Source organism: Oncorhynchus tshawytscha, linkage group LG23 (assembly GCF_018296145.1).
Source record: "Oncorhynchus tshawytscha isolate Ot180627B linkage group LG23, Otsh_v2.0, whole genome shotgun sequence".
NCBI classification, from domain to species: Eukaryota; Metazoa; Chordata; class Actinopteri; order Salmoniformes; family Salmonidae; genus Oncorhynchus; species Oncorhynchus tshawytscha.
Genome location: NC_056451.1, coordinates 3,666,182 through 3,688,089, shown reverse-complemented (window position 1 = coordinate 3,688,089; position 21,908 = coordinate 3,666,182). Strand labels below are relative to the sequence as shown.

The 21,908-nt window shown below is 41.6% G+C and overlaps 1 protein-coding gene across 14 annotated transcripts in view; it reads right to left on the bottom strand.

Moving 5' to 3' along the window:
- The window catches only part of LOC112223137 (plectin), a 182,224-nt gene that overhangs the window by 52,999 nt on the left and 107,317 nt on the right, over window positions 1-21,908 (bottom strand). For 2 of the 14 annotated variants that reach the window (XM_042304458.1, XM_042304459.1), the window contains exon 1: window positions 19,243-19,430. The exons of the other annotated variants lie outside the window; for them this stretch is intronic. In XM_042304458.1, the coding sequence (XP_042160392.1) occupies window positions 19,243-19,258 (16 nt within the window). In that variant the 5' untranslated portion in view covers window positions 19,259-19,430. Of the gene's footprint in view, window positions 1-19,242; window positions 19,431-21,908 lie in introns of those variants that run through there. 14 annotated transcript variants of the gene reach the window in all.

Here is a 21,908-nt window from a genome sequence, read left to right as displayed (position 1 = left end):
AAAAGATTTCTAAAAACCTGTTTTCGCTTTATCATTGTGGGTTATTGTGTGTAGATTGCTGACACATTTTTTATTTAATCCATTTTAGAATAAGGCTAACGTAGCAAAAAGTGGAAAAAGTCAAGGCGTCTGAATATTTTCCCAAGGCACTGTACCAACACCAGGGTGTTAGGTACTTCACACATAACAATACCAAGCCCAGGGGGGCATAACAACGGGAAATGTGGAATGTCACAGGAAGGCCCAAACTCAATAGAGCAGCCAACGTCAGAGATACCGTGGAAAATCTTACTCATGAAACTGTTTTCGCCAAAGACGCTGCAAAGGATGTATCATTAAGGTCTACACATGCTTATAACCCTGCTCCCTCATTTGCCCTCATCTAAACCAGATGCAACGCTTGGACTTTTAAAAACATAAAAACTGTTGAAAACATGAAGAGATTTTTTTTTCTCTCTCTCTAAATGACATGCTTGAGGTTCTCTCATTGCTATATAGAACGGGACAGATTAAAGTATGAGAGTGTCTTGGGGTTCTCCTCATGTGTTCCCACACTGACTGTGCGTCATATGTGGACACCCTTAGCGGATTTGCCCACAACCAGATGTATCCGGTTTTCAGGGATACAGCTATTCAACCAAACCAGAAGTGGGAACTCAGCTCATGAGTTTCTTTGTGGATGATGTGGATGGATTATTCTGGTGGAGGGAAGAGGGGGGAACACCCGGGATCCACCCCTCTAATTTGTATGCCCAATGTTTCATTTCAAGGCTCATGCATATTCGAAGAACTTAGAGATTCTACATAGCCAAACTTTGTCAGATGTTTGTCAGATGTCAGAATGAGTCAGCATCCCACACTATCAGTTGTGCATTCATCTCCAAACTAAATAGAAAATAATATGCCGCAAGCCTATATATCTGTAGAAAGTCCCAGACGAAAACACCAAACACGTCTATATATATCATTGTGATTCCTCTAAACAGTTCCCAAAATACTACATCCTTGTTTCGGAAAGATCTGTCAAATTGGGTTGACGGAAATTGTGATTTTTCTCCAAAATCAACAATGGTAGTTGTTTTCCATTTCAAATAGAAAACAACTAGGTTCCATTTCAAATTGCTTCTCATTGTACTCAACCCCACTCACTCATCAACTCACTCCACTATCTCAACTCAGCAGAGATTAGCATCACAGCCATAATAAACCAAGGTTGTGTTCATGAGCCACAAAACGGACTGAAACATGGAGTGACCTCCTAAACCTGTCCAATAAGAAAGGTTTGTTCCCGTTTTCCATTGCAAAACCTCCGGAGAGGTAGGCCTACTCCCGCAGAGATAGAAAAGTGTCCCCTGCAGACATTCTAACCCAGAGTTCAAGGGGAGAGGAATGGAGAACCATTCGAAGTAAACAGAAGATAACATAAGATAATCACAACACTATTCACACCCTATCTGTTTAAACTCTTTCACAACTGTAAACGGTCACATAAATGCAATGCTATTGCCTGACCCTTCAAAGTTGGAACGTCAAAGCCATTATGCTCTCCATATGAGCATTTGTATATGTCAAGTTCATCATCAACTCATGTCAAGTTCATCATCAACTCATGTCAAGTTCATCATCAACTCATGTCAAGTTCATCTGTAAAAATCATCCGGTCAAGCATCTTTGACTCAGACAATCGGTCGTGTAGTCACAGGGAACATGATTCCTTTTGGAAAACAGAGATTAAAGGAGAACAGGAATCCGCCATCATGGTTTAGATAGTCTTGAGATCATGAGAAGAGGGGAGGAGAGGATGGCAGGGTTAACGCCCTTCATTCCAGAGAAGGGAGCAGCCTCAGCACTCCCTTAGAGGGACATCCACCTCACTGACTCCCCCTCCCATTCTCCTGTCACTCCAGCCCAATGCAAGTGGGAGCGTGTGCTCGGAATGTTAATAAAATAAAACCAAGAGGAACAACTGGGATACACCTGTCACACCCTGACCTTAGAGCTTTTTATGTCTCTATTTTGGTTTGGTCAGGGTGTGATTTGGGTGGGCATTCTATGTTTTTATTTCTATGTTTTTGTATTTCTTTGTTTTGGCCGGGTATGGTTCTCAATCAGGGACAGCTGTCTATCGTTGTCTCTGATTGGGAACCATACTTAGGTAGCTTTTCCCCACAGGGTTTTTGTGGGTAGTTAGTTATCTGTTTTGTGTTTCTGCACCTGACAGGACTGTTTGGGTTTTCGTTCATTCTCTTTGTTATTTTTGTTATTTAGTGTTCAGTTGAAAAAAAATAAAGTCTGAACACTTACCGCGCTTTGGTCCACACCTTCTTCAACAAATGATCGTTAAAACACCTTGTTCCTGACTGTGTGTGTGTGTGTGTGTGTGTGTGTGTGTGTGTGTGTGTGTGTGTGTGTGTACACACAGTCTGTTTGGGTCAGCTGTGATCATCAGCACAGTGTACCTTTGAGATATTCATGAAGTTCAAGAGCCATATTGTCCAGTCTTCAATGCACTTTTTCTGTCTGTATAACAGGACATGAGGGGATTTCTGCCATAGCTTTGGAAAGACTCACTGAATGTCCGACGTTATCTTCACAGATCTAAATCCCGGTAGCAGGATGAGACGTCATAGTCAGAATTAGATCAAAGGATGAAGCTGTAAGCCCAATTTAACTCCGACTCAACAAGGAATGGATTACCCCTGACAGCTGAGGTTGAAAATGGCTAATTAGTTTACCGCTCCTGGAGCCATGGTGGAAAGCCCCACATCTGTAAATTAACGCTCACTCTCGTGGACTTTCCTTTAGTAAACTTACACAGAGATTATAGTATGTCTGTTTAATCAAGGTGTAGGTACAGTACCTTTGCAATACAACACCCAGTCTCCCTCTTTTGGAGATGGTATCATACTGCACCAGCCTATGTACTCATTACGTACAATAGTTTTCGACGGAGGGCAACAGACGCTTTATTTAAAATATGTAAAAATGGAAATGACATATTGCTATTGAGAAAACCTGTCAAAACGTCACTCTCACTTCATTCCCTATCCCTTCAAAGATCATTATTACTAGTTTCCATATTTGATAAACATTAGTGGAGGGCTGAATTGAGAATTATCTGACCGACAGTACATTTGAATGTGGAAAAAGAGGAACCTGAGAGGGGTTGCTGTGCCGATATTTCCAAACAAACGGTAGCTTTTTGCGCCTGTGGCTGGGTTATTTTAGTTCTATTACTCATGGCTGTATTTTTAGACTGGGGGCTGTGTCTTCCATGATTGACTAACTTCATAGAGAAAGGAAAACTGTGGTTCTGGAGGGAGAAGAGTGTTCACAGAGTGAACACTAGATGGTGACAAAGCACAATGAGGACAGGGTGACTTTTGCTGGTCTTGTTATTATGTTGCTATACTTTCTTTGCTGTGGCCATGATCTAACCAGGATCAACTCTGGGCTCCATACAATTCAGTTATAGTCAAGTTACATGGTAGGAAGAAAAACTCCTGGATCTAGTTATCATGAAAAATGAACAAGTAATAAAAAAAAACAGAGAAATGAAAACCTGCCAATCCTGCATACATTAGACATTTCAAATCACACAAAAAGTAATGTATGAAAAAGCAAATATAATGATGGTGCCATTCAGACCCTCTCAGAGTGCATTTATGGAAGGGGATATACACAACCATACCCACGGAATACTCTGGGTTCTAGATAGTTACAAGCAACTGGAAGTGTTACTTAAAGACATTACTCATCATCAGTGTCTCTAAAATAGTCATATTTATAATAGCTGAATGACACCCTTGATCCTAACTGTCAGGACATTGCTTAATCCAGTCAGGGTGAGTCATCCACAGAGCACTATCCCTACCCAATAAAACCCCTCCCCTACCACAGTCACTCTGCATGTTACCCAGCTGCCATGTCACACCCAGAGTACAAAAAAAACCTGTGAACTGTGCTACAGAGGAATAACAAGTGCATTATTATTTAACACTTGCCATATACTGGAGTAGTTATTATTTACTATAGACTAATACTAAACTGTTAACTGTTTGACCTGTAGGCAGTTCCCACGCATAGAGAACAAATAGCTGGTAGCCTAATTCATGTGTATATTCATGTGGGATTGTGAGTCAAGAAGACACACCCCATTGGAGAGGCTTGCCAAAGCCCATGATGTTAGTCATTTGTGATTTGCGTGAGAGCTGGGGAGTAAGGGCTCCTTCAGTGTCCTACTTTGAACACATATGGAAGTGAGTTGGACATGAGACAGCTGGAGGCAATCAGCAAAACATCTGACATTATATCAATGGAATCCAAGACTAGTTTAACTGTAACACTAAAAAGAGACAGATAATCAAGTCTCTTACGCCTTCTCCCCCATTCACAAATCTCACATGCTACTAATATGTACAATGTACTTATTTGAGAATCATACCATACATTCTGAAAACATTCAGTTGCCTAAGATTTACATGGTCATTAATTGAAAGAACATTTTCATTTTCACTCTGAAATGGAAAACAATACAATATTAATTATCATGTTGTAGGGCCCTGTGTTTTGCTCAATCATGTTACATGCCTGAGGAGGGTGGTCCAGCACCGTTGTTTACATTTTTGGTGTAATTCTCATTTCTGGACTAGGTTTAAAATATAGGAACAGATCTTGCTGTGTCAAATGATTGCGCAAAACACAGGGCCCTAGACCATATATGAAATTTAAATGATTCAATTATAAACTTCAATTATTACTTGTAACTACAATTGTATTACATGTGATCATATTTACTACGGTAGGACTAAAACCAGTGTGGGGAACGCCTACTTTGCTTAACCCTACCCCATGTCAGTATTTATATTTCTGCCACTCACCTACACAACACATTTTGCAGTACAAATATTTGCTTCTTTTTGCATAGCTCATCTCGTGCAGGTGATATTCCCGTTCATAATCTATTCCCAGATGAAAAAACGACAACGCTCCAGTTGGAACTTCGGGGCTGCCCTGCGTCGCCATAACTTCAACAGGTGAAAAGCGACACGATTTCTCAAGATGCGCTCACCGACAATCCGGAGCGCAAGAATGCAAACACACTCGCTTTCAGAGCAAACTGGCCATGGTGCAACAGTCAATAGGGAAAAAATGATTTCTAATGGATGGGTGAATGTTTCACTTTCATGACAGCCCTGCCCATCTCATTTGGGTCCTTTTATTTCCCAAAGGTATATGGACTTGTACTCTTTTCCATATCAATAGATATATACAGTATATAGGCCTATCCATTCAATACAGTGAAATGTTTTTAAAAAAAATAATAATAATCATTAAAAATATATGAAATGTTAAACTTTGTTCGAATGTATTTTAATATTCTTGGGATAAGGTTAAATTACAATTGCAATATTTATGTGTGACAATGAAAGCAAATATTTGATCAGTTAATTTTATATTCGGTGGGAAATATAAAGTGTGAAATACATAGTTGAATTATTTCACTGTGTGTGTATACATGCCTTTCAGAACCTGTTATGGTTTATGGAGTGTGTTGTCTGGGCTCTTTGGCAGTTTTAACAGTGGCCCGGTGTGATACAGATCTTATAATAGGAATTTATAATTATAAAAACTGTCATCAATTTACCTTTGAGGCTCCCTTAGTACTGCATTCCACCTTGGAACTCACAGTACTTCAAGTCTCCAACCCTTCTACCACAGTTAAGGCAGAATTATCATTAAGCCTATCATGAAAGTAAAAGGAAGGGGAAAAAGCGGACTACTTTCTCTCTTTCTAATAGGACTGTAATTAAACAATGTATGACTGTCTACTTGGGTCGACCGACACAAACACCACCGTCGTCAGTCAAGAGAGGCTAATTTACAACAGGTCACAACTGACCAGATCCTAGGACAGATTAAAGAGTGGACAGATGGCCTGAATATGAGACTTCTCTTACAGATGACTGACCTATGCTCCACAAACATACAATTGCACTTGTCTTCAGGCACTAAGGACTGGTTTCCCGCACCCATTATAAAAAGCCTCCTTTGGACTAAAAAGCATATGGTCAATGGAGAATCTTAATTGAAAGTGATTTTTAGCCCATGGATAGGCTTAATCTGGGTCCAGGAAAATGGACCGACGATTCCCACTTCTAACTTTTAAGCAATATTATGTGACCCATTTCAAGAAGTTAGGCGTGTGCTGCTACTTCACAGGAGAGGAATTTGCACATTTTTTAATAATCAAAATTCATTTTTTGGCAGAAATGCCTTCTGGAACATGTGAACTTTCTTGTGCCTTAACAACAAACTTGTATGCCATCTGTAAATAGGAATACTATTGTTAAAATTACGAGCCCAGTTGGTTTAGCCATGCAAAAAGGCCGGAACCTTCCCGCAAGTCATGATTGGCTGAGATGATGGATGGGCTGGACATGCCGAGAGATGAGTTCGGATTGGTCTACCATGAAGCATGCTTATGTCTAGAACATAAGCTGCTCAGTAAGTGTAGATAAACCTTGCTACCAGGGCTTTTTTAGCCATGGAGAACTGCAAAAGTGTTGCTACTGCTCAACAACATTGCTGCCAAAAGTTAGCAGGCACTATTGACAAAGATCAGTGGGAAACAGTTGTGATGGACTACTTTTTGATCATAGTCATTGTGAACCGGAGTGACTTGACACAATGTGGGGCAAACAAGCTGTACAAACAAAACAGAGTGAAAAGGGTTTCCAGTCTGCTGTGAAGCCTTCATCTATGCATAGGGGTAATAGTCTAGCTACATTTTCAGATATTATAAGTTTCTAAATTTGTCAGAAAGTCGTTTTCATTGCAAGTTAAAGAGTACTGTTATCTAGCTAGCGAACAACAGCTTGCTGGATCACTAGCTAACGTTACGTGTATGATCTGTAAGCTATTTGCATTGCTAGTTACCGGTATCCCTTGTATATAGCCTCGCTACCGTTATTTTATTGTTGCTCTCTGATTTGTTATTTTTCTATTGTCTTCTTTTTTATTTACATTATTTACATATTTTTTTACTTCAGTTTATTTTAGTAAATACTTTCTTAACACTTATCTTTCTAAAACTGCATTGTTGGTTAAGGGCTTGTAAGTAAGCATTTCACTGTTGTTGTATTCAGCACATCAATCAATCAAATGTATTTATAAAGCCCTTCTTACATCTTACACCTGCTGTACAGAAACCCAGCCTAAAACCCCAAACAGCAAGCAATGCAGGTGTAGAAGCACGTGGCTAAGAAAAACTCCCTAGAAAGGCCGGAACCTAGGAAGAAACCTAGAGAGGAACCAGGCTATGAGGGGTGGCCAGTCCTCTTCTGGCTGTGCTGGGTGGAGATTATAACAGAACATGGCCTAGATATTTAAATGTTCATAGATGACCAGCAGGGTCAAATAATAATAATCAGAGTGGTTGTTAGAGGGTACAACAGGTCAACACCTCTAGAGTAAATGTCAGTTGGCTTTTCGAAGCCGATCATTCAGAGTATCTCTACCGCTCCTGCTGTCTCTAGAGAGTTGAAAACAGGAGGTCTGGGACAAGGTAGCACGTCCGGTGAACAGGTCAGGGTTCCATAGCCACAGGCAAAACAGTTGAAACTGGAGCAGCAGCACGACCAGGTGGACTGGGGACAGCAAGGAGTCAGCATGTGAGCCATGACCAGCCTTTCAAAGCACTTCATGGCTACAGACGTGAGTGCTACGGGTCGGTAGTCATTTAGACAGGTTACCTTAGTGTTCTTGGGCACCTGGACTATGGTGGTCTGCTTAAAACATGTTGGTATTACAGACTTGGACAGGGAGAGGTTGAAAATGGCGTAGTAGTAGTTTAGCTCATCTGGTAGGCTAATGTCACTGGGCAGCTCTCGGCTGTGCTTCCCTTTGTAGTCTGTAATAGTTTGCAAGCCCTGAATGGAGAGAAAACCCTGTGAGAAACTTTCTAGAATAAGTGTCAGAGCTCAGACGATTACTGCCAGATGCTACCCACAGGGGGCTCTCCAACTCTCGCATGCCTATCAATGAGCGTAGGCACACAGTGGTGAACTACCCTCACTGGCCAGTTCATTAGGTACACCCATCTGGTACTGGTTGCTTCCAGAACAGCTTGTATTCGTCAGGGCATTCTATGAGGTATCGGAAACGTTCCGTGCTGACGCAATGGCATCACACAGTTGCTGCAGATTGGACGGCGGTAAATTCATGCTGCCAACAGCCCGTTCCATCTCCTCCCAAAGATACTCAATTGGGTTGAGTTCAGGGGACTTGCGCAGGTCAATCAAGTAAACTGAACTCGCTGTCATGTTCCAAGTGATGTTTCTCCACTCCTCAATTGTACAGTGTTGGTGATCGCGTGCCCACTGGACCACTTCTTCTTGTTTTAGCTGATAGAAGTGGAACCGGTGTTGTCGTCTGCTGCAATAGCCCATCCATGACAAGGCTCGACGAGTTGTGCATTCCGAGATGCCATTCTGCACACCACTGTTGTACTGTGCTGTTATTTGTCTGTTTGCGGCCTGCCTGTTAGCTTGCACAATTCTTGCCATTCTACTTCGAATCGCTCTAATCAACGAGCTGTATTCGGTCACAGGACTACCACTGACTGGATGTTTTTTTTGTTTGTCGTGTCATTCTTGCGTGAAAAGCCCATGAGGGCGGTCGTTTCTGAGACACTGTATCTGGTGCGCCTGGCACTGACGATCACACCACACTCAAAGTCACTTTAAGTCACTTGTTTTTCCCCATTGTAACGTGTGTACACAGAAAAATCACTACCTTTTACTGCTGATGAGTATTGAGTGAAACGGAGACATTTGGGAAAATGTAGGAATGTGTCCTGAGGAGAGTTAAAAGTATGGTTTTCCTGGGCCTCCCGGGTGGCGCAGTGGTTAAGGGCGCTGTACTGCAGCGCCAGCTGTGCCATCGGAGTCCCTGGGTTCGCGCCCAGGCTCTGTTGTAACCGGCCGCGACCGGGAGGTCCGTGGGGCGACGCACAATTGGCCTAGCGTCACCCGGGTTAGGGAGGGCTTGGTCGGTAGGGGTGTCCTTGTCTCATCGCGCACCAGCGACTCCTGTGGCGGGCTGGGCGCAGTGTGCGCTAACCAAGGTGGCCAGGTGCACGGTGTTTCCTCCGGCGCATTGGTGCGGCTGGCTTCCGGGTTGGATGCACGCTGTGTTAAGAAGCAGTGCGGCTTGGTTGGGTTGTGTATCGGAGGACGCATGACTTTCAACCTTCGTCTCTCCCGAGCCCGTACGGGAGTTGTAGCGATGAGACAAGATAGTAGCTACTACAACAATTGGATACTACGAAATTGGGGGGAAAAAGGGGTCAAATTCAAACAAAAAAAACACAAAAAAAAGGATGGTTTTCAATGCCTCGCAAAGAAGGCAGATGGATAAAAATAGATATATATTATGCAGACATTGAATATCCCTTTGAACATGGTGAAGTTATTAATAACACTTTGGATGGTGGATCAATACACCCAGTCACTACAAAGGTGCAGACGTCCTTCTTAACTCAGTTTCCGGAGAGGAAGTAAACTGCTCAGGGATTTCACCATGCCAAAACAGTTACAGAGTTTAACCTCTTGAGCCTATGGGGGCGCTATTCCATTTTTGGATAAAAAGACGTTCCCGTTTTAAGCGCAATATTTTGTCACAAAAAGATGCTCGACTATGCATGGAATTGGTAGCTTTGGAAAGAAGACACTCTGACGTTTCCAGAACTGCAAAGATTTTCACTGTGAGTGCCCCAGAACTCATGCTACAGGCGAAACCAAGATGTTTCTGCAACCAGGAAATGAACAGGATTTCTGAGGCTCCGATTTGCATCATCTCCTTATATGGCTGTGAATGCGACAGGAATGAGCCTACCCTTTCTATCGTTTCCCCAAGGGGTCTGGAGCATTGTGACGTATTTGCAGGCATATCATTGGAAGATTGACCATAAGAGACTACATTTTCCAAGTGTCCGCACGGTGTCCTGCGTGGAAATTGGTGCGCAAAACTCAGGTGCTGCTATTTTTCCATGGGATTCTGAGAAAAAACCATGCTTCCACGAACGGCATATCAATGAAGAGATATGTGAAAAAACACCTTGAGGATTGATTCAAACAACGTTTGCCATGTTTCTCGATATTATGGAGTTAATTCGGAAAAAGTTCATTTTGGTGACTGAGTTTTAATAACACTTTGGTAGCCAAATGTGTAGTAACAAAACGGAGCGATTTGTCCTACACAAAGAATCTTTCAGGAAAAACTGGACATCTGCTATGTAACTGAGAGTCTCCTCATTGAAACATCTGAAGTTCTTCAAAGGTAAATTATTTTATTTGATTCCTTTGCTGGTTTTTGTGAAAATGTTATGTGCTAAATGCTACGCTAAATGCTAAGCTAGCCATCAACACTCTTACACAAATGATTGATTTTCTATGGTTCAAAAGCATATTTTGAAAATCTGAGATGACAGTGTTGTTAAGAAAAGGCTAAGCTTGAGAGCAGGCATATTTATTTCATTTCATTTGCGATTTTTAGAAATCGTTAACGTTGCGTTATGGTAATGAGCCTGAGGGTGTAGTCACACTCCCGGATCCGGTATCGGTAGTTCAGAGAGGTTAAGGGCTGTGATAGGATAAAACTGAGGATGGATCAACAACATTGACAGAGTGAAAAGAAGGAATTCTGTACAGAAACATGAATCATCTTTGCAACAAGGCACTAAAAGTAATAATGCAAAGAAATGTGGCAAAGCAATTTACTTTTGTCCTGAATACAACGTTTAATGATTGGGGCAAATCCAATACAACACATTACTGAGTCCACTCTCTGTATTGTCAAATATAGTGGTGGCTGCATCATGTTATGGATATGCTTGTCATCATTAAGGGAGTTTTTCAGGATAAAAAATAAACCTCGATGGCGCTAAGCACAGACAAAGACCTTGAGGACAACCTGGATCAGTCTGCTTTCCACCAGCAACTGGAAGATGAATTCACCTTTCAGCAGGACAATAACCTAAAACACAAGGCCAAATCTACACTGGAGCTGCTTAACATGAAGACAGTGAATGTTCCTGAGTGGCCGAGTTACAGTTTTAACTTAAATCTGATTGAAAATCTATAGCAAGACTTGAAAATGATTGTCTAGTAATGATCAACATCCAATTTGACAGAGCTTGAAGAATCTTTTGAGTGTGGTGTGATCGTTTTTGAAAATAATAATTGGCAAATATTAAACAATCCAGGTGTGAAAATCTCTTAAGAGACTTACCCAGAATTACTCACAGCTGTAATCGCTGCCAAAGACGATTCTAACATATATTGACTCAGGGGTGTGAATACTTATGTAAATGAGATGTCAGTAGTTCATTTTCAATACATTTTTAAATGTATTGTCATTATGGGGTATTGTGTGTAGATGGGTGAGAGAAAAAATATATATGAATCATTTTTGAATTTAGGCTGTAGCACAACAAAATGTGGAATAAGTCAAGGGGTATGAATACTTTCTGAAGGCACTGTATGTTGTAAATGTTATGTATCATGTAATGTTGTAAAATGTATGTATCATTTCATGTTGAATAGCTTTTTCCAGTACAGGCTTTTATGTTGTTTGAGTACAACAAACCTGTACTCTTCAATAGCCATGAACATTCAATGTAACCAGTACTCTTCAAGTATACATATATTTGTATTATTATATCATTTTCCTTGTTTCAGGTCATCAGATATTGTACAGATATTTTAATTCCAAAATAACATAACCAACAAACACCAAAACAAAACCATACAAAAGCAACAACAATTATACATTCCCTTTCAGATCTCTGCTCTTCATTTTGCATTTACTTTTTTTCTCAGAAATTCCAATAACATTATTATTTTGTATTTTCCTTACATACCTTAAATCCTTTGACTGTCGCAAAATGTGTGGCTGTAGTGTGTAAAATACCCCTAAAAGAGTATAGAGGCCTATACAACAATATATTTATTGTACTGTATACAAGAAAGAGACCAGGTCCAGTTGACCAATAAATTCATATAATTTTAGGGTAACTGCAAGATTAGGAGGAAGGGATAGTAAAAAGGGATCCCATATGGCATAGAAATAGCCTTCCTTGTTCCTAAATATAGCACTAATTTTCTCCATTAGTAACACAAGATCTCACAGTACCACTGATTTATTGTTGGTAGCTGGTCTTTCATCCGGCTAAGGAAAATGCATTTGCCTGCCACAAAGTGTAATTTCTTAAGATTGAGCTGTGCTAAGGTAAGTGAGGGCCTGTTCACGACGACAACTAGTGGAAATAGCCATGGGTCCATCCATTATTATAAGACATATGAACATGCCCTCCAACTACATTTTGACATTTTCCCAGAAAGTTGTAATTAAAGTCCAAAACAGATGGCCATGAGTGCCTTTTCCTTCTTATACTTACAGCAGGTGTCAGAGAATTCTTCATTCATTTATTACATATAATGGGAGTCCAATGAACCGACTTGCATAATCTTATATTGGATCTCTTGCACCTTGTTGCGGGTGAACAGTTGTCTTGTGTGTCAAGGTCATTCAGCTTTCATCAGGAGATTGTCCACTGGGGATAACCAGTACTCTTTAGTGGGCAGTCACATAGCTTTGTTCAGGGTTTTAGGGCTTCACAGATAATGGGTGATACTTCTCCTAGATTAAATATCACTTAGAAAGAATTTCTCGGGATATACAGTATGATGCGTATGTATACTAACGAGGGTGTGCTGTTGAGAAATCCCCCGGTGAGGGCCGAGAGGTAAAAATAAACTCTTAGCCTAGGACCGGATGTGTTTCCATGGTTCCCGAGCAACTCAAAAATACAGCCTCAATGACTGGCACTCATGAGGTCCACATGAGGTCTGTACATTGTTCCTCTGTGTTTTGGCAGGGCCAATTGCTCTGCCCTCTCCCCTTCTCCCAGAGGACACTGAACAGCATCCAAAGTCAACAATCTGAACCAAACTACATGTCTCATTTATAACTCTCTGCTCCCCATGTGCACATGTTGCATATGTCCACTGTTTACCTTGAAATTCTGGAACTTTCTGTTGTGAATACTGTCCCACACCAACACAGCTTTACAGACAGAGTGTTGGTGTTGGGGGGGATATGTGGTATTTTGTACACACTCATGGTTCCTGGAATGATAAAAAGCACACAAGTGAATCAAATTGAATCACTCCCTCCCTCCCAGAATGTCGGTCACAGCCTCCAGAGTAGAAGGTGTGGGAGTTGTGATTGTTTGCAGGAAACACTGTGGAGCTTTCCTCCACACCGGAGACTCAGTGCCAAGCCACTCACCCCAGTCCTTCTATAGCATCAGCCTACTACAGCATTATGAATGTTTGTGTCATCTCTTGGACAACAGATAATGATTTGTGTGTGTAAGCAAATGTTGCAACTCTTGAGTTACTGTAAAAGTAGGATGTTTTTGTGCTGGTCAAGGGCAGTCAAGTCTGGAATGAACCAAGGGCTACATCTGCTCTTAGTTCTGCATTTTTTGAAAGGGGCGTGCTTATTTAAAAGGAGGCTGCGAATTTTCGCAGTTTTTTGTTAAAAATCGCGCAACATTTCAGCGTCCTGCTACTCATGCCAGGAATATAGTATATGCATATGATAAGTGTGTGTAGAAAACACTCTGAAGTCTCTAAAACTGGTTAAATCGTGTCTGTGGCTATAACATAACGTGTTTAGGAGTAAAAATCCTTTGAAAAACTGTTTACCAAAAACACAAAAATAATATTCATCCGCCAGTCAATGTATTGTCTAAGGCTAAAGAAAATACATGGGGATCCCCTGTAAACGCCTACAGCTTCCACACGATGTCGCCAGTACTGGCATTTTCAGTCTGCTTTATCCTTGGTTAGATGACGTATAGGCCCTTCCTGTTTTGGGGCTCACCACAGGATGTTATGAAATTGAAAACATGGAAGATGATTTCAAGACTTGCTGCTATCGAATACAGATCGCCCCGTGATCAATTTGATAGATTATTAACGCTTATTAATACTTGGTCCCTGTTTAGAAAATCAGTTTTAAGTGATTTGTAAAGTTTATAAAACTCAAACTTTCATTAAAACACACATGCAAGATACTGAATTAAAGCTATTTTCTGTGAATCTAGCCACCAAGTCAGATTTGTAAAATGCTTTTCGGGAAAAAGCATGAGAAGCTATTATCTGATAGCATGCACCCCCAGAATACCAGACCGTCAACAAAACAATAGATTTTGCGGGGTAGCGCGGCGCTACCGCAAAATAAAATATAAAACATTCATTACCTTTGACGAGCTTCTTTCTTGGAGCTCCTATATATCAGATAAACATCACAATTGGGTCTTTTTCCCGATTAAATCCGTCATTTATACCCAAAATGTGATTTGCTGAAGACTCTGATTCAGAAAAATGCCCCTTTACAAGTATCTTGCATGTCACTTTTAAAATGACAAAAGTTGCCTATAAACTTTTGCAAATCACTTCAAACTACTTTTCTAAACCAACTTTAGTCCCTAATAAGCGTTAAGATGGTGAGGAAGGCACTTTTGAAGAACAATCAGGCATCCTCTACTGATGGGATGAGGTCAATATCCTTCCAGGATATCCGGGCCAGGTGGATAGATTCAGGGCATAATGCACAGACAAGGGCATGGTAGGGTGCGAGTACAGTGGAGGTAAACCTAGGCTAGGCTGGACAATAGAATGAGTCAAAATTCACCCAAGGCTGAAAAAAGTATTTAGAATGTTGGCTAAGCTGGAACACTAGCGCGAGCCCATAGCAAATTTATGGAATCGAACAGAGCCTGTTTTGACTGGAGTGAAGCTTAGAATTCCATTTAGCTTAAATGGCACCAAAAAAATCTATCCCTTTTTATTTTACCACTACAATCTGTTCTTAGGACAAAACTGAAAAATAACAACTTGTGTAGAAAGTTAACATCCGCACCTCAATGGTGCCAAGTGTGCTTATGTCTGCATAATGAGGAAGTAGGAAAAAATGGCAACTTCTGACTATTTCTGGTCTAGCATTTGATGACAACAAGATACACTGCCCAGCATTACATCATTTGAAAGAGGAGATTCTCATGATTAGCATGGTGTCCGAAAACATCAACATAACATCAACAAAACATCAAAATATACACATTGCGAGATATTTGGCAAAATAGACAAACATACCTATATTTCCTTATAGGAAACAATGGGATGACCTCAGAGTAACATGAGGGATTTTTTGATGTTTACATTTGAACTATATACAATGTGAGCAGGTCTCCATTGTGAAGCTGCCATTGTGACATAGTACAACAAACTGGGATTAGAACGTTCGGAAGGCGAGTTGGTGCCACAGTGCTCAATAGAACTAATAGGAGCTGGCAGGGTGAAAAATGCCCTAAAATAAGGCCTGTTTTTTTTCATGATCACTTCAAAACTACAGCAGGCAGCTGGGATATATGGTAATATAATGAAACTGGGCTCCACCGCCGATGCAATGAATGACTTTTTATTAGAAAAAAGCATTGTTAAAAACGTCATGTGTCCAGCTTACCTAGGCATTTGGTGACGATGAGAGAGGCTGCATCTCTGGTAGTGCCAGTTAAGCTAGGTACAGTCTCCGCATATGTGGGAGGTGGGGCAGGGGAGCTAACCGAAGCATGTAGAGCGGGACTAGGGGCTCCGCAGTAAAACAAAACAATGAGAGCTACCCTAAACAACAGTATACAAGGCATATTGACATTAGAGGGAGGCATATCACAGGTGTTGATTGGGAGGGCTAAGACAACAACGGGTAAATGGCGATGAATGGGCAGAGAGGGTCAGTTAGCTACACACAGGGCCTGAGTTCAAGGTAGGAGCCGACAGAAACAAAATGAAGTACCGTGTTAATGAACAGTCCAGTAGGCATCAGCTGTGTAGCCGAGTGATCATAGGGTCTAATAAGCAGCAATGGACAAAACAGGGAGCCACTTGGCAGTTATCACTACGCTAGGCGAGCGGGAGACACGGCACTCAGAGAGCTAGCAGGCCGGGGCTAGTAGCTGGGTCCTGACCGACATCAACGACGCAGGGGCCGGTTGAGAGCACATCAACCGAAATACGTCAACAGATCATTCATGATGGATCAGCGGAGCTCCGTGTTGGTAAAGGGTCCAGGCCAATTGGCAAGAGAGGTGTTGTAGTTGGTGTTCTTCATTTGCTAGCCGGGGGAATGGGCCTAGCTCGAGGCTAACTGGTGTTTGCTTCTGGACAAGGGCATTAGCCACGATAGCCACTCGCTAGCATCTAGCTAGCTGCGATGATCCGGTGTAATGGTCCAGAGCTTGCGACAGGAATCCGGTGATGTGGTGTGAAAAAAAACTATTCCGATATGCTCCGGGATGTTATCGCGCTGTGCAGACTGGCGGATATTATCCAGGCTATCCGGGCTAAAGCGGCTGGTGTCTGTGCTAAAGGTAAAGACTGCAAGCAGTGGCTAACAATGACTAAATAGCTAGTAGCTAATTAGCTGGCTAGCTTCTGAAAGCTAGCCCCTGATGGAGGTTCCGGTTATAAGGTCTAAACAAAATAGCAGATCCGTACCACGTTGGGTGAGACGGGTTGCAGGAAGGTACATTTAATTTGAAAATTGAAATGTATACAGAAAAAAAGAAAAAGCTGAATATTTACACGGGACAATAACGGACAAAAACAAACACGTCTTGCTGCTACGCCGTCTTGGATAGACTTGAGTTAATGCTGGTCATAAACTTTCTCTCTCTTGCCTTTGCATTATTGAGAGTGGAATGACTTTAACATCTAAATATAGGACATTGAAACAATATTTCTCACAAAGAATGTGCAAAATGGTTGGTGGGGATCTAAACAATAAATAAACAATAAGTGTTGTAAATACTGTATCTACTATTTATTCAGAGAGGCTTGACAGATTTGCAATTCATATATTTGTGATATAAGTAATGACTTGCTTTCGAACCTTGGACACTGATTCAGATCTAAAGAATAACAACTAGCGTGATGTGAACAGATCAGCCACACTCCCTCATGCTTCTCATACCACATACCATGACTGCTAACATGACTAGGATAGTAGCCAGCATTTAGAGGGTTAACCTCCAACACAAGAGGGCTGAAAAGAGTAAAGCAAGAATGAGAGCAAGACAGAGACTTTAGGAAGAGAAAGGGCTGGTGAGAGAGAACTAGAGGGAAAAGGAGACACCCTCTTACTGAATGGTACAGCTGGCTACTCTATGACCTTGACTCTCTTTAATTTAAGGTTAGTGTGTCTTCTTGGTGGGAGAATAACAGTGAAAAGCCCTTTCCCCACTCCTGAAGTTCTCTTACTTTGCCTCCTCAGTCTCGTCAAGCGCCAGACTGCGATCAGGGTCACTATGTGCCCAAAAACCACCAGGCCACAGCTGGCATTAGGACAGAGATAAAACTTTGGCAGCACTGACAGACAGGTGGGAGGGCATGGAGTGAGAGGAGTGGGGCCGTGTGAGTGTGCCAGAGGAGAAGAGAAGGTGGGAGGGTGGTTTAAAAAAATAAAGACGGGCAGTTTCAACCTTTCCCGGCCAAAACAGTGAACCACTAGCTTTCTCACATGCTGCCACGCCCTCTCTTCTTTCAACACTTCTTCTGTCCCTCATCTAGTCCTCTGTGTTTTACAACTCAGTCTTTCTCTTCCTTTCTCTTTTCTTCCTCTCTCTACATTCTAAATGTATATTTCTATAATGTATGTGTCTGTTCTTTAATGACCGGCCCACTCCGTGTTTACAGTATCTGCTTTCACTGCAAAGGGCTGTCTAAACTAAAGTGGATCTAGTCACACTGGGCACTTTACTAGACTCTGTTCATTAGACATACAGAGACACACACAGAGTCACAAAGGCAAGTTAGACTTCAAATGAAGGAACCATTTAAAAAAAACTACTGTACCACTGTAAAATGATGTCAAAATCCTCTTCCTCTTGAAATAGTAGCACTAAAACAATCTGATAATATGGTTATAATTTAAGTCAACATTGACAGTAGGTGGAAGTTTACATTGGAAGTACTGTGTTCTTACCACATTGAATTGAACCCCCTCTCTGACTCATTCCATCCTAGAGTATCAATGTTCTTTTTGTTCCCCATTCTCTCTCTCATTGCAGCCTAATCACTATCATGTTCCCCAATGAACGACCCCCCTCTTTTTCAACCTCTACACATACAGTAGATCGTAGTTCAACTGAACAAGGATCTAGAGTTCTACAGTATTTCACAAGGAAGTAGGTGATGCAAATGTCTTTGTAAGGTCAATTAAAGCAGGACTGGTTGGTCTGGAAGTGTTATCTCAATGGTCCTGTCACTGAGTGATTTCAAAAGAAAAAAGCCCAGCCCGAAGTAAGAATGATAATCATAGTAAGGCCCATCATCCGAGGGTAAAGGTCTTTACGCAAACGTTGTGGCATTCACATGCATTATTCACTCTCTGTCTCAGAGATAGAGAGGGGAGCGGCATGTTTACCATACTAGCCCATCGATTACACTTTCACACATGCCCTATGTACAGTGTCACCTCTATCTAATTTCCTTCGAGAATAAGAGTGAACTAAGCACAGACAATTTAAAGTGGCACCAAATACTCCTGCCTTCTAAATCTCTATGAAAGAAACAGATTGAATACCGGTTAACTTGCTTACACACAACAACAATCCCAAATGGCCTGGCGACACTTGTGGCTTGAGCAAGACAGGAAAACAGGCGTAGGCTTTATTTGTCTTTTAATTTTATTTTTTAATCTATTGTGTATTCACAAATAGCCCGGACAGACACAGACAGCCATCAAACACACACAGAGGAGTTTCAAAGGGAGCAACACCATCCTTTGAGCCAGTCACAACCCTCTTGTATATATATATCAGCAGACATGATTCGCAATTCAAGTCTGCCATAGTGCCAACAGGTTTAAATATGGAATAGAATCCCTACTTCGGTAGCTGAAGGTTGCGGTTAAGCGGCCGTGGTGTTTATGTGTGTGCGTGTGTGTGTGTGAGTGGGGAATGTGCGCCTGTGTGTAGTACGGATGTGCGTTCCCCCTCCCCTTCAGCAACACAACAACATTTCACACACCGAGTTTGCCAAAAACACACAGACGGACAGCCAACAGAGAGACACTGACCACAACAACAGTCACCCTAGTCGGTTGACCTACCAGGTATGATCTTCATCTATGCTGTCAGGAAAAGAGAGAGGAAGAGGAAGTAGGAGGAACAGAGAGAGCCGAATCAGGGGAAATGAGGGGAAAGAGGAGGACTCCTGTTTGTTTGCTCTCCGCTGCCCCGTTTCTCCACCTTCTTAATTTTGACAGCCCCGTGCCTGCTGCTAGGACTTGTCAGCCTGCTCTCTAGTGGCCTCACAATTAGAAGGGGAGCAAGGGAACACGACAGGGCTGGGGGGGGGAGAAAGGAGGAGAGGGGGAGGCAAGGGGCGGTATTGAAGCTTACGGTGGGGCTATAAATACCAGACAGAGACAGATGATCACACCATCGCAGTTTAGAAGCTGATGGAACCACTCTGGCGGCCATTTTTTTTGCTGCAGTAGCCCACTAAGCCAGGCTACTTTTCTTCTCAGAGGAGGAGATCTTTATTCAGTGAGATTATGTCACAGGTTTCAGCCACCGGGAAAGAGACCTGACCCATTTAAGAGGAATCTGATGATGTATCCAGTTTGCCTGAGCACATACTGTGTCTACATACCTGAAGTATATCCATCAGCTAATACTGTCAGCAAATAGCATCTAATACCACTACGATCAGTTGAGCTTTCTGCCAAAAGCCTATCATCTATGTGACATGATGACACAAGTGAAACATAAACAGGTGAAGCAGGACAAATGGTTCTCAATGAAGCACTGTGTCAATTACAATGTACTCTAACATAAACCTGATGGAAATGTGAAAACAGAAAAACACAAAACAAAATGACACAAAACGCCCCAACAATAAGACAATTTCTCATATCCAGAACTGGAACTATTCCGGCTCAGTCTGGCTTGGTGGTCTTCTTTGGCACTGGGTTAGGAATGTCAAACTTAACTGTAGAAATGCCAGTGAACACACTCCTGTTTAGTGAGAGATAGATTGGCAAGCCTCTAACTAATGACCCCCTGATGCTTTGGGGACCCTTGCAATGTATAACATTGGCTAAATATAGCTTTTTTTTTAAAGTTGGGGGCTATGTATCTAAGTGTGCATGTGGCGTTGTGAATTGCAGTATTGACAATGTATGTTCCATTCACAACTTTGTCAAACTATGTTTGAGGATGAAATAGGCCTTTCTAAAATCACCATTGTGTGTTCAATGTTAACTAGGCTTACAGTTACAGATATTGAAGATTTCAATATTTTGTCTACTAGGAACTGATGTTCTTATAGGATTATCTATGGCCCAAACACAGTTCCTAGTGATATTGACATGGAATATTTCCACCAAATTAACCCATAAAGAGGTGCAGTCATTTCTGAAATAGAGCTATATTACGACACCCCTTGGGGGCTCATAGAGTAGTCTGATTCAGAGGGGTTGGGTTAAACGTGGGAAGACACATTTCAGTTGAATGCATTCAGTACAACTGACTAGGTATCCCCCCTTTCCCCTATAGTTCACCCTTGTGGTATCTATACACACATCACTCACATTTCTGGAGTGACGAGGAGTTAGTGCCTAAAAAGGCTTTGAACATTGAAGACCTGAGAAATGCAGCTACCTTTGCAATCTCTCTTAAACCTTTTGTAATGACATTTTTTATAAAGGATGTTTTTTCAACAGAAAGACTGGATGTAACATACAGGAACAGTGTCCAAGAAAGGCACAAAATGTTTCGACCAAACCATAAAAGGGCCCCATGTATAGACATGTCTAATGAAGAAAGTGCAGATATTCTGTCTAAACCATAGAGTCCCTCTCTCTGCTCTAGTTAAATCTTCTTCTTCATCTTGACTTAGAAAACGTCAAACTGTTACAGTTTGGTTGGTTTGTGTCAAAGGTGAAATGTTTCTGAGACCTTTGAAAGGAGTAGAAAAACCCTATAGTATTTTGTATGTGGGTGGGTGTTGTGGGAGTTTGTTTTGTGTGTGTGTGTGTGTGTGTGTGTGTGTGTGTGTGTGTGTGTGTGTGTGTGTGTGTGTGTGTGTGTGTGTGTGTGTGTGTGTGTGTGTGTGTGTGTGTGTGTGTGTGTGTGTGTGTGTCTGTGTGAGCATGCACGTGCACATGTGTGTGTACACATCACAAAATCAACATTTACTTTTTAGAATCCATTCCTTTCCCTCCTCTCAACACCCAGGGGAGGATAGTCATACCTGAGCCACACACAGTGCCTTCAGAAAGTATTGATACCCCTTCACTTACAGTATTCAACATTTTGTTGTGTTACAGCCTGAATTCAAAATTGATTTCTCAACCATCTACACACAATTACCCACAATGACAAAGTGAAAAGATGTTTTTATATATTTTTGAAAATATATTGAAAATGAAATACAGAAATATCTAATTTACATAAGTATTCACACCCCTGAGTCAATACATGTTAGACTCACCCAGTCTTTCTGGGACCTTTTTGCACACCTGGATTGTTTAATATTTGCCCATTATTATTAAAGCAATTCTTCAAGCTCTGTCAAGTTGGTTGTTGATCATTGCTAGACAGCCATTTTCAACTCTTGCCATAGATTTTCAAGACGATTTAAGTCAAAACTGTAACTACGCCACTGAGGAACATTAAATGTTGTCTTGGTAAGCAACTCCAGTGTATATTTGGCCATGTGTTTTAGGTTATTGTCCTGCTGAAAGGTGAATTTGTCTCCCAGTGTCTGTTG